At 40.4% G+C, this 14,299-nt stretch overlaps 1 protein-coding gene across 4 annotated transcripts in view; it reads right to left on the bottom strand.

Annotated features, from left to right (window-relative positions):
- The window catches only part of WDTC1 (WD and tetratricopeptide repeats 1), a 60,831-nt gene that overhangs the window by 37,357 nt on the left and 9,175 nt on the right, over window positions 1-14,299 (bottom strand). For all 4 annotated transcript variants that reach the window (XM_043909389.1, XM_043909387.1, XM_043909390.1 and 1 more), the window contains exons 2-3: window positions 9,649-9,796; window positions 8,192-8,275 (exon numbers count right to left, since the gene is read on the bottom strand). In XM_043909389.1, the coding sequence (XP_043765324.1) occupies window positions 8,192-8,275; window positions 9,649-9,696 (132 nt within the window). In that variant the 5' untranslated portion in view covers window positions 9,697-9,796. The remainder of the gene's footprint in view (window positions 1-8,191; window positions 8,276-9,648; window positions 9,797-14,299) is intronic.

The raw sequence follows: 14,299 nt of genomic DNA, 5'->3' as shown, positions 1-14,299 counted from the left end.
TTAAATGTCAGCAATCTTCATTTTGAAGGCAATTTTAATTAAAAAACAAAAACAACCTTAACTCTCATCATGTTGCTTACATGGTACGGACCACTCTATTAGCTCTCCACTGCTCTGAGGATAAAATCAACAATCTTCAATACAGCTTACAACACCCTTCATTATGGAACATCCCACTCACACTCATCTCACCAACCTCATCTATATCCTTTTCCCATTTGTATCTATGACTATCTGTTCTCTTGAACCAAGTACCCTCTACTCTCTTTTGTATCACTCAAATGCTGTCTCCCAGTCCAGAAATTTTCTCTTCCTGCTGCTGCTGCTGCTAAATCACTTCAGTTATGTCCAACTCTGTGAGACCCCATAGATGGCAGCCCACCAGGCTCCCCCGTCCCTGGGATTCTCCAGGCAAGAACACTGGAGTAGGTTGCCATTTCCTTCTCCAATGCATGAAAGTGAAAGTGAAGTCGCTCAGTCTCTTCCTATCTCCCCCAAATCTAGTTAGCTCCTTCCATCCATATTTCAGGTATCAGCCTAGACTACATTTCTCTTAGGAAGCCAAGTTGAGATCTTTCTGGCCCACTGTATTTCACTTGTATGTGAAATTTCTCAGAATAATGATGGACATGTCGGGGAGAAGAGGTTGGGATTGAGAGAACAACTGTTTGTTGAATACTATGTTTAAGAGTGAAGAAGTGTGATAAGAATGTAAATTGATGCTTTGAGTATAAATTGATAAATTGTACAAATTCCATGAAAGGCAATTTTGTTAATATTTGTCAAAATTACAGGTGGATACACTCTCTGACCTGCTAATTTCATTTGTAGGTATATATTCTAAAGATTAACACCCACATATGTCAAATGATGTTGCAAGGAATAACACTGTCCATACAAAAGATTGTAAGTAATCTATATATCCAACAACAGGGACAATTTAAATAATTTATACTACACTCATACAACACAATATTCTGAAGCCATGAAATAATTAGATATTAGAGATGTCTTTATGTACTGATATGGTAAAATCAAGAAAGTATATTTTTAAATTCAAAAGTAAGATACAAAGTAGTAAATATGTTAGGCTAACATTTGTGAGAAAAGCTAAGAATCTACATAAAAATGAATAAAATTTCTCTGGAAGGATACTGAAATTGAGTATGTTAGTTGGTTCCCAGAGAGTGCATTTGGTGGCTGAGAAAAACACTGGAAAGGAGATGACCTTTTTAAACTTTTAAGCTAGCTCTAAAACAGAAAACTTTAAAAGCCAATCAAACCAATAGGCTTTCAGTGAACCTCTACTAAATGTTCAGCATTATATCCTAAAAGTTCTCTTGGAATTTCCTTTTGCCTTTTTCAAAAAGTATACAAAGTAGTAAGTTAGGAAATCCAGGAGAAAAAATTCCCCCAGACAGTAAGAGGAAAACATTACAATCAATAACCACAAAAGGCAGGAGCTTTTACTGTTGATTTTACCGCTTTTATTCCATCCCCCAACCCTTATAATATCACCTCTTAATGCCCCAAATCAACTCTGGTTAAATGAAAGGGGGTCCATATGTGATAAGCGATTCTGTCGTGGCTTAGATGGTAAAGAATTTGCCTGCAGTGCAGGAGACCCGAGTTCAATTCCTGGATTGGGAAGAGCCCCTGGAGAAAAAAATGGCAACCCACCCCAGTATTCTTGCCTGGAGAATTCCATGGACAGAGGAACCTGGTGGGCTATAATCCATGGGGTTGCAAAGAGTTGGACACAATTGAGTGACCAACACACACATGTGATAATGGGTGGAAAACAAAACAAGGGAAGAAAATGACAGTAAAGCATTTTTAAAAGTAAGATGTCATCAAATCAGCATCTTAGGGAACTTTAAGAACTTTCTATAAATAACAATAATAATAGCAGCTATTATTTGAGGACTATATACCATGAATTTTACAATATACTAAGCACCATGCTAAATACTTTACATACATAAATTAACTATTCCTTCTCTTGAACCTAGAAGACAAACAGGATGTGTATCTTATTATACAGATGAGGAAATGAGTCCTAGAAGTTAAAGGGCTTATCCAAGGTCATATGACTTATAATAGCATTTTTATTACTATAGTTGGGGGGTTGAGGGTATCAAAAAAGGTTATCCTTTTCAACCTCAAATTAGGAAAGAGGGAAATAAGATAGCCTTTTGAGATTAGGATTGTAAAAATCAGTACAGCTGAATATTTTTCCTCCTTGACTTTCAAGATATCATGTTCTCCCACCACTATGCTATTCTGTCTCCTGTGGGTAGAGAAAGAGAAGATACAGTTAATCTCTAGATGCTGAAAATGCCTTGTTCTTGGTCTTGGGCCTTCGTCTCTCTTCTTTTTTTCCCCAGTGACACTATCCAGTTACTCAGCTTCATGTCTTTATAGACCACTGGTTTACAAACTTTTTAGTCTCAAGACCTCTTTGCACTTTTAAAAAGTACTGAGGATTTTTTTTAATATAGGTTATCAATGTTTACCATATTAGAAGTTAAAACTGAAATATTAACTTCATTTAAAAGTAACATTATTAATTATAACTTTAATGAAAATAAAATTATTAATTTCACTTAATAATAATAAAATGATAAGTTAACACATTTTAAATAAAAAGTAACTATATTTTCCAAGGCAAAAAAATTTAATGGGAGGAATGGCAGTGCTTTACCTTTTTGCAAAACTCTTTAATGTCCAGCTTAATGGATTCTCATGTCCGGGCGCTCATATCTACTTTTGTATTTACTTTGGTGCAAGATGTTATTTCAGTTGAAGTATATGAAGAAAATCCAGCCTCATAAAGATAAGTAGTTGGAATCAGGAGTAGTATTTTAATGGCCTTTTCAGATCATTGTAGGTATCCTTCTTTGATACTACACAAAAACTGGATAAATAATGGTTTCTTAATGTTACGATGTGGAATCTAAATCCACATAAATGAGCTGTTGGTAACCTGCTACATTAAAATGCGCTGGTTGATTTTACGTTATGCCTGCGTCTTTTACACACGTATGACTTTTGTACATGTATGACTGTTTGGAAAACAGCGACTTATTGAATTTGAAGATCTTCAAGCGCTAACATTTATTATACAATAAAATATTGCTGACATTTGTTAATATTACCACAGATCTCATCAAAAAGTCTTTTAAGAAGTATTAAGAAGGGACTTTCCCAGTGGTCCAGTGGCTAAGACTCTGCACTCCCAATGCTGGGGCCCCAGGTTTCATCTCTGGTCAGGAAGCTAGATCTGATATGCCACAACTAAAAGATGCTGCATGCTGCAGCTAAGACCTGTTAGAGCCAAATAAATAATTTTATTTTTAAGTATTGAGAAGCTATCAAGCTCTTGGTGGCAAACACAAGTTTTCCTATATTCTTTTTTTTTTCTCTTTAAAGTTCAAATTTTATCCTTGGCAACAAACACTGTCAGTTGTTCTTCTTGAAGTGACAGTTTACTTCATTCATTTTAAAGAAAATGTCTGCCAAATACCCATATTTGAATAACCACAGATTCGTCTGCTAGCCATTCTTTCAGATGGTGTTCCATGAAAAAAAATGTCCAGTTGAGCTTACAACTCAAAACAACTGAACAAGTGCTTTTCCTCAAGACAACCATCATAATTCAGTATGCAGCAGCAGTACTTTATGGATTCTTCCTACCCCATATACTGAAGAGATCTATACTTACGGGTTGAAGTTTAAAATTAGTTAAGTTTTATTGCACTTACCTCAAGGGCATTTTAAGTAAGACTGGCTTGTTTTGAGGGGGGGGGGGTCACTGCAAATGCATAGGGTGAATAATTTAATGAATTTGATGTTACCTGCCTTGATTCACACTAAAGTGGCAATAGTTTTACCACTTGTTCACAAACTTTTAAATGAATTAGTTTAGTTTTGCAAATAATGTCTTAGTATTACTATGAAAGTAGTTTTGACCTCATGGACTCCATTGAAGAGGTCATGGGGATCCCAGGGGTCTGCACACCACACTTTGAGAACTGCTACTGTACAGACTATTACAATGACGTTCTGGTTTTTATCCCAGTCTATTCTTCCCTGGTGACTCAGCGGGTCAACAATCCATGGGCAAGGAGCCGCAGGAGATTTGGGTTTGATCTCTGGGTCGGGAAGATCCCCTGGAGAAGGAAATGGCGACCCACTCCAATATTCTTGCCCAGAGAATTCAATGGACAGAGGACCCTGGGGGGCTACTGTCTATGGGGTCGCCGAGAGTCGGACATGACAGAGCGACTGACACTCTCACTTTTCATGCTTCTTTTGGTCCCAGGCCCACTGGACCTTGCAACAAGGATACAAATGTCTTTGCACTTATCAAAGGCTGAGCCCTCTGCTTCAACTGTGAATCCTAAACCCTCCAATCTTCCTTAGGACTTTGCTCCTTCAGTTATTCTGTCCTAATCCAGCATCCTCAATCCCTTTCTCTCTTATCAACATACAAACAAGCTCTAGTATTTCTTCCCATTCTTACAAATCCCTCCTTTGATCCCATAGGCCCCTCCAGCTACTGTCCCATTTCTCTGCTTCCTTTGGTAAACAAAGTCCTTCAAGAATTGTCTACACAGCTCAATGGAGCTGGAAAACAAATACAAAAACAAAACAAAAGTGACTTTGAAGGGTGGAAACAAGGGGAATAAAAACAGATCTTCCTCCAAACTCCTGAAAGACTCCTCACTGGTTAAAGTCAAATAGAAGAGAGACTCGATACATCTGTGCAAGTCAGCTGTCCAGGCAGTGAGCAGAAGATAAAACAGTGAAGAGGAGGTGTAGAGACAAGAGAAGGTTATCTTTTACAATTTTGTCAGGGGGGCCACTTATCGAAACTTCCCACCATGGCCAGGCACAACAGTAAGAGTTTTCCTACAATAGGAGGTCCTGGTGAACAAAACAGAACCAACAAGGTACCACCAGCTGGAAGCGTTTGGGAAAAGTCAGAAGGAGAGAGGGGATGCCAGTCTGTATGTCCCTTCAACCTCTAAAAACCCTTCTCATGGAATTCATCCTGGCTGAGTGATGAGTGTGCCAGTGGGAAGGACCCTGGGTCAGAATGACTGGCCAGGGACAACCCAGGAACCTGTGGTGATAGGATTATATCACCACAAAACCTGAGACTGTAAGCCACGGGGCAGAGCAATTCTCTTGGGTCCCTTGACCCTGCTGTTCTCTCCCTGGGTGCCCTTTCCCAATAAAGTCTCTTGCTTTTTCCGCATGTGTGTCTCCTTGGACAATTCGTTTCTAAGTGTTAGACAGGAGCCCACTCTCTGGCCCTGGAAGGGGTCCCCCTTCCTGCAACTGTTTACACTTTTTACTGCTTACATCCTATCTTTCCTTTCATCTAGGGGAAAAGTTTGTAATAACTAAATAAATAGATAAATAAAATTTAATCACCCTCTTTAAAATTTTGTGCAGTTGTGGGATCTCAGCTCCTCAACGAGAGGATGAACCCAGGCCCACTGCAGTGAAAGCACCATGGGACTTATGAGTCTTAACCATGGGACTATGAGAATCTCCCCCCAAAATTTTTTTTTAAATATAGAGTTGTCTACTTGCTATGGGCTTCCCTTGTAGCTCAGTCGGTAAAGAATCTGCCTGTAATGCAGGAGACCCAGGTTTGATTCCTGGATTGGGAAGATTCTCTGGAGAAGGAAATGGTAACCCACTCCAGAATTCTTGCCTGAAGAATCCCATGGACAGAGGAGCCTGGCAAGCTACAGTCCATGGGGTCGCAAGAGTTGGACACGACTTAAGCGACGAAACCATTACCACTACTTGCTACTGCACTCCTTCATGTCCCACTTACTGCTGTCTAGTATCTATTGTCACCACTCCAATAAAACTGCTCTAGTTAAGGTCACAGTCATTGTTTTGCCCTTACTTATTCAAACTTTCCAAAGCACTGAGGAAAACTGACCACTCCTTTCTTGAAATGCACTCCTTACACCCTCCTGGTTTTGTTTCCGTTCTACTTCGTGGACTCTCTTTGGTGGTTAACTTTTCAATCTCCTTAGGTTGTAATCGATTCTGACAGCCGGAGTATCTCTAACAGTTAGGTATTGGACTCTATTCTTTAAGCCTAAATGGATAGCTGAAATCTCTGAATTTCTCCCTATGGTCCAGAGCTCTCCCCCAGTTAGCACCATCAACTGCCTACCTGACAGCTCCACAAAGCTATCCAACAGGCTTCCCAACTTTACAGGTCCAACCCCCTGATTCTCTCATAAGCATATTTTTTCTCCCAGTCTTCCTTCCATCTGCTCTGACTTCTCTAAGCCTCACAAGTGGCAAAGCTGGGATGTTTGCTTTAACATCTAAACCTCTGTGCATGCCTTCATACTGTGCACTGCTACTACAGGTCCCCAACAAGGCTGCCTTCAGCCAGGTGTTAAGTTCAAACAGTTCATCCACCTTAACATATTTTTGTATTTGAGTGCCAAATCTTTGGAAATCACAGAATCCTGTTTTGTGTTCACCAAAGTTTCCAAGTCTATTGTGGACAAAGTTATCAAACCAGGAAGAGATAGTAGAGACAATATGGGTTGGGTGGAGGCACAGCTAAAAGGAGAACCCCAGCCAGCTAGCGGGAACTGTCTACTCAGCATCCACCGGAGCGGGGTTTCTCAGCCTTGGCATTATTGGCACTGGGCAGTGCATAATCCTTTGCTGCACGTTCTTTGTTGTACTCTGATTGTAGGATGTTTAGCAGCAGCCCTACACTCTATTCACTATATGCCAGCAGTGCTCTTCTAGTTTTCACAGCCAAAATTGTTTCTGGACATTGCCAAATGTCCCCTCGGAGGTAAAACTTTCCATGCACCACCCCCAACTGCACTAAACAGATGTACTTTATCCTCTAAAGGAAATATGTAAAGAAACAAACAAAGGATAAATACAATATATTTACAAACTTATGAGTTCAGAGACTTTTTAGAGATATGTGTGTGTGTGCTAAGTCGTTCCAGTCGTGTCTGACTCTTCAACCTTATGGACTGTAGCCCACCAGGGTCTTCTGTCCATTGGGATATGGGGAAATAAAAGTATAAAAGAGTTTAACAAACTGTGCAAATGGTGTAAGCCCAATTTTGTAGAAAAAAAATTTATATAAGCATTAAAAACACTGAAAGACTTAATAATTGTTATTTACTGAACTACCTATTTTTGATAAACTACTTTTTATTAAAAAAAATTTCAAATATCAAATCAATCAAATAATTGATTATAATTATATGAAAATACGCAAGAGATGAAAGTATATAAAATGCTAATAGTAACTACATTAGGGAGGTGGGAATAAGATGCAATTTCTGGTTCTCTTTTCATATTACTATTAATGTGGTCATATTTTATAAGGGATAAAAGTTTATAATGAAAAGAAAGCAATAACAATCATCTATAATTTCACTACCTCCAGATAACACTGTTAGTTTTCAATAAATTCCTTTCTAATCTTTTTCTAAGATCAACACAATCACTTACAAACATTAATGTGAAGGAACCAAGGATGTCACTAAGTTGGATAGGACAGCTAAAAGTTGGGATTCAGAACATGATCTTGAGGAAGGAAAGGGAATGAAACTAACATTATGGACTGTTTTGGGGTCTAACACAACGAAAAAGCTCAACTTCTGGATTCTGGATCTGACTCTCCATGAAATGGACAGGACAACACTGGACAAGGTGCTTACATTTTCTAAATCGCATTTAAAAATATACATATCTATTTCCTATCTACCTCCCACAGCATTTCTTTGAAGCTAAAATGAGAAAGCATGTGTGTGTGTGTGTGTGTGAGAGAGAGAGAGAGAGAGAACACTTTGTAAACTCTAAATTCATATACAAAGGTAAGAATCTTAACTGTCCAAGCCAACAGTAAAAATAGCGGTATGAAAGAAATTCAATAGTCTTTTTCCAAGCACCAAGGAAATAATATGACAAAAAACAACTTCCATGTGACCATGTGAATCACTAATCTTGATTCAGATTTCTGTGCCTAATAAAGCTGCTGTAAAGGAGAGGTAACCTTCAGGTATGACCTACAGAGAAAAACTGTTTATGCCTTGAACAGTGCCAAGTGGATTCTCAGCAGGCAGAGAGTGGAGAACCAGTCATCTGCATCAAGGGTGCAAACTGGATCTCTTACCTGCAGCTCTGCTTCCAGGCCCAGCCGTCTGATAAAGGGATCAGTGACATGGTAGCGCCGCTCAAAACTCAGGGCACCCCGCTCCTGGGGGACAGAAACAAACTCATAGGTTCACCGATTCAAATGTAACATGATTTACTATGTTCTTATTACACACACAGCATTGTGCTGGGCTAGAGCTAGAAAAAGAGAACAAGAAACTGGCCTGCAGGAAATTATACTGTACTTCGGCAGGGATTAGAGAATAGAAGCGAGTATGTAATTAAGCACTAAGTCATAATTGTTAGGCTCCAAAAAAGAAACCTGAAACAACAAATAGGGAATGTTTCCATATTTAGGTTAAAGAAGGTGGGCAACATCTTTAGGACACATATTGCAGGATATATACAAAGGAGAAAAATAACTTGCATGGTCCTCCAATTCTGTGACTCTGTGCCTCTAGGAATTAGTCGTGGCCCCTGAGGGCCACCCAGTCTGATGAAATCAAACCAAAAATGCATCCCGACAAGTGGACAAAGCTGCAAAAGGATGCAGGGCAAAATACATGAAACACAGACTAATATGCACCAAGTACCTAGCTCATGTAGAGGTACATACTCAGTCCTTCTAGACGGTGACCACACCTTATGCTGCATGCCACTTAATTTTTTAAAGATTTTTGGCACCTAACCTTTACAAAGAACTTTCTCGGGTTCTTTTAGATTTTATCCTCAAGATTAGCCTGCAGGCAGACAGACATTATTATCATTCAACAGTAGAAAACCACGGCACAAGGAGGTGAAATGACTAAAGTCACACAGGTAGTTAATTAGGGCAGTGAGATTATAAGCTCCTGACCCCAGCCTGGGGTTCTTATTTCAGAAGCACCTCTTGTCTTGGTTGAATCTCCTCCATTAAACCCCTGTGTTTCTTTACTGAAGGCCTCCTTGACAAAGTCTGGGCTACACAGCTAAATGAGTGTGACTGCCCAGTCATCTATTCATCTCACAGTACTAGAGTGTCTTCCATGTACAAACCACAGAGAAGAGGTGCAGGCTTTGGTACAGGAGACCCTCGACGAAAAGAAGAGCGAGCTTACGCTAAAGCGGGATTAGGACCCTCCCAGGTTCAGCTGAGCAGCCAGAGCAACATGAAGAAGCTCTACTTACTTACTTCTGCTGCAGCCCCACCCTCAGAGATGTGCACACTCATGCTGCCCTCCCTCACCAGACTCCATCAATCTCAGGAGCCCAGGTACAAGTGCTTGGACAGAGGAATCTCCATGCATTCCACGTTCTTGGATAAAAGAAGATCAGAGTCAAGAGACCTTGGCTCTAGTCCTGGGTCTGTCACTAATTAAATTATTTGTGCAACTTCGGGCAAGTCAGAGACTCTAGTCATCAGTTTATTCAGCTATAAAAGAAACCTGTGGGGAGAAAAGGACCTCATGTTCTGGATCATGGGCATGGGTTGCTTACCTTTATCTGCCTACGGATGAGGTCTCTAGTTATGTTGACTTTTGCCATCTTCTCTTAATGGGTTCAACAGAAGGACGCTATAGAAGGATCTTCAGGACTCTTGAGCATTCCAGCCAAGCCCAGGTCCACAAGACACACATTTAATTACCTGGGGGAAAAAAAAAAAACCATCAAACCTTGGGGGATGGGAAAAAGTGGCTTTGGAGCCCTGATTCCACCCCTAACATACCCCACCAGCCCACCCAGTAAACTGGCTATTGCCTGTGATTTACGACATGGTGCACTGGCCCTGCTCCATAGTGGTGAAGAACCTCTGAAGGGTCAAGGGGGCAGGGGAGAAACAGTGATTCACAGCCACAGGAAATACTGGAACAAACACTGAAGGAGCACACACTGAAGGAGTGTGGGCTTCTCCAGAAAGTGTGTGTGTGTGTGTGTGTGTGTGACTATGAGTATGAAGGAAGATGGAAACACATCCTGAAAGGAAGAACAAGGCATACAGTGAGAAAGATGTCAAGTTTCACTTGCTCAGTATGCATCTGTGGCCACCGGTCTGTAACTTTTAATTATGCTTCAAAATCCTTGACCTTCAGCTTAGCTCTCCCCCGAACCAAATCAGTATCACAGACAGAACATTCAACTTTGTAACAGATCCACAGAGTCAAAGAGTGGAGAGGAAATGTAATGGTGACCATGTCCAACTTTAAGAAAACCTTCTTCAGTATCCTGATAGGTAGATTTTCATACTCAAAACCTCTTGAAGCAAACTATTTCTTTGTTATACAACTCTGACAGAGAAACCATTTCTGATAATTTACCATTAAGAAAGCACAAAATACGGGAAATAAAAAAGTTCCAAACTGAAGCACACTCATCACAGAGTTTGGAAGAGCAAAATAAATAAATAAAGCCACCCAGGTTTCCAATGATAGAGGAACAGCTAAATAATGGATAGCCATATGATATAATGCAGCATTAGAAAGGCTACTTGTGAAAGAAAAATGCTTATATTACATTGCCTGTATTTTCTTTTGCAATAAACACTATCATCACAGCTATGTTTAAAAAAGGAAATATAAGAAATAACAATTGCCATCTTTACATAGTAGTATGACTGAATCTTTCCTTCTACTTTTTGATGTTTTCAAATTTTTTCTATACAAGCACATTAATTTTACAATCAGAAAAAAAAAAAAAAAAACAGCTAGAGAAAATAATCCCACGAAATTTTAAAAGAAAGTTCTGCCTCTTGTTATGCCCACTTTTTGGTCCTGTTTCTACCTCTGGAGTCACACAGGAGGTCCAGTCTTTCTTCTCCATGATGGCCTTATGACAATGGCTTGGGGACCCATCAGGCCTCTCTGCCAACCCTCCTGAGTCAGCAGGACCCCCTGAAGCCACTTTTGGACCTTCTGGCCCAGGCTTTCCTCCTGCTGGCCTCCTGCAGATTCCTTGTACACCCTCCTAAAACCAAACATTCCCCACCTGAGCTGTGAGGAGACTCCTTCCCTTCCTTTTGGCATTTAACCACAAAAGGAGACTCCATTTATAAACACTATGTTATTGGAGATAGCTTTTTTCCCCTTTAGTACTAGGCACACAGTAGGACAATAAAAAAAACTTGCTGCCTGAATACATGTTCCCATTCAGCTTGAATTCTTTGGGGTTTATGTCTCCATGATCTATTTTGGGATTACAAGCTCTTAAAAGGGCAAGAACCTTCCCTTAGAATGTGGAAGCCAACCAGCACTGCATCTCAGTAAGCATTACCCGGGATATACAGAAGTCATGGGCACTACCTAGGATCACAAGACCTACAAGCACCAAGAACATCCAGGGATGCTATTTAAGAACTCCAATTCTGGGATGGCTTTTCCAGGGGCCCTTGGCTATCAAATTAAAATGATGAATTTGAACAAACTGACATTAACTAAGCACTAGCCTGCAATTGTGTTTATGGCTCTGATTCGTGTTATAACAGTCAAAGCCAAAATATTAACAGTAATTGCCCCCACAATCACAAGAATATGGGATGGGGCTTATCACAATGGAAAACATCAAAGTCAGTGAGTATATCTGATATAAAGTAAGACTAGCCATGTGGCCTTGGTCAAGTCTCTTAATCTCTCTAAGTAGGCACTCATTCCTGTGACTCACAGGCACAGGAAGCATTGAAACAAACAGGGAAGGGGCCATGCATGCTTCACCAGAAGAAGGCTCACTTTTTCCTCCCAACACCCTTTTCCTTAGAAGGTTACTGGGAAGGTCAAATAAAATAATGTAAGTATAAAGGCTTTTCCCTAATTTTATTTCGAAAGGAACATAAATACTTGTATCTGCTAAGAAATAGTAAGTTGCCAAATATTATGTACTTACTATGTGCCAAAAATTGTGCTAAGTGCTTTATATTTATTCATCCATTCATTTATTCACTCGACAAGTGAGCACAAGAAGCTTCTACTATATGCCAGGTACTATTCCAGGCCTAGGAGACATAGCAGTGAACAAAACAGATAAATTCCTTATTTTCAGGGTACCTATATTCCAGCAAGAGGTGATAGATAACAAATAATAATACAAATAAGACTATATCCAATAGTGAAAAGTGCTATGATGAAAATAAAACAAGCTGACCAGAGAGTGACTGATGAGCTACTTTTAGACTTGACGTTAAAAAAGATATGGTGCATTTTGGAGTTGTCTGGCTGCTCAGCATGTGAACTTCCTTCCTGTATTTTGGGAATTTCCCATCTGATGAGTCTGGTGGGAAGTGGAGAGCCCTCTCACTATGAAGTGAGAATGGTGGAGACAAGATTCTCTTTCTAGGCTCCCCTACACCTAGTGTGTATGCGTATGGCCCAGGCTACGTCAATAGACACATGAGCCCCAGACCTTAACTGAGATCTGCTGTCAAAGAATCAGAGGATCATGGAGAGTCCATGCTGGCAGGAAGGGGTGCTATAGTTGCCATTAAGGTCCAGTCAGCTGGTGGTAGTGTAAGCTATGTAAGTGGCAGCAGTGACTTCATGGACTGGTTCTGTGAATAATTTTGGCTGTGGGTCCTGGCTGCTAACTAATTTCCCTTGTTCCAGCCCATTCTTCAAGCCTGGCTTTGTGGCCTTCCTTGATATTTTGTTGAGTTTCCTTAATATCCTTTCAAGAATCAGCTAGAATTAGTTTCTGTTGCTGACAACTACAAATCCAGTCTGATATAGAGGAGTTCTCTGAGATGATGACATTTAAGCTGAAATGTGAATGGCAAGAAGTCACAAAGATCTAGGGGGATACAACTGAGAAGGGAGACAACCAGTGCTAACATCAGCTCAAAAGCTTGTATGGTAGATGCTGCTCCTATCGTCACTGTCCTATCATCACACAAGGAGACACAGTCATAGACATGAAACAATTCCCACAATGTCACATAGCTGATAAACTGGAGCCGGAGCAGGGACCCAAACCTAAAACTGTATGTACACTCTTAACCACTATGCATACATAAATAAATTACTACGGTTTGCAACTTCCTAGAGTAATGATCACTACAAGAATCCCCAAAGTGAAAGTTGCTCAGCCGTGCCCGACTCTTTGCGACCCCATGGACTGTACAGTCCATGGAATTCTCCAGACCAAAATACTGGAGTGGGAAGCCTTTCCCTTCTCCAGAGGATCTTCCCAACCCAGGGATCAAACCCAGGCCTCCTGCACTGCAGGCAGATTCTTTACCAGCTGAGCCACAAGGAAGCCCAAGAATATTGGAGTGGGTAGCCTATCCCTTCTCCAGCAGATCTTCCCGGTCCAGGAATAGAACTGGAGTCTCCTGCACTGCAGGCAGATTCTTTACCAACTGAGCTATCAGGGAATCCCCAAAAGAGCCAAATAAATTGTCATTATTCATCCACTAATTTTCTTAAAACATAAACTGAATTTTTACCAAGCACCAAGCACTGTGCTAGTCATGAGGGAATACTGAAGATGAAAAGATACAGTACCTATGCTAAGAAGCCAAGAACCAAAGGCAAGGGACTTTGGGGAATTCCCTGGTGGTCCAGCAGTTAGGACTCGGTGTTTTCACTGCCAAGGGCGTGCATTCAGTCTCTGGTGGGGGAACTAAAATCCCACAAGCCACAAGGAGCTCTAGCTAATATTGGTGTGTAGCTTGGAAATACTAAAAGGAACAAGAAGGGTAAAAGCAGAGAAACTAGGCAAGCAAAAATTGCTGCTATTCAGGTAAATGGTAAAATGGAAACTGGGATTTAAAACAGTATCAGACTGGTAGGCAGAGGTTTAAGACCCCAAATGTCAAATTTAACACAACTACTACTCAGGTGGTATTTTGGTAAACAGCTCCATCCCCATCCTGAGAAGAAACGATAGCACACTGGCAGACAGCTCGTTCTGTAACACAGCCCACCCTCTCCTCTCTAAGGAAACAGTGCCTTTTCATAAACTTTGAGGCAGACAAGCATAACTGGAAATGCTTCTAAGCAGAGGTCATTTAAAAGGCTCACCTCAGGAGAGAAATACACTCAAATGTACAGAGGGCATAACTAGTTTCATACCTCTCAAATACAAACAATCAGAGCAATAAATAAAAGTTATATGAATACGAGATTCAATCATGGTCAAATTTTAAAAGCATTATTTTAAGGAA

Source organism: Cervus elaphus, chromosome 8, assembly GCF_910594005.1.
Source record: "Cervus elaphus chromosome 8, mCerEla1.1, whole genome shotgun sequence".
In the NCBI taxonomy this organism is placed as follows: domain Eukaryota; kingdom Metazoa; phylum Chordata; class Mammalia; order Artiodactyla; family Cervidae; genus Cervus; species Cervus elaphus.
Note: the sequence above shows the minus strand (reverse complement) of the source record. Positions and strands in the feature narration are given on the sequence as shown.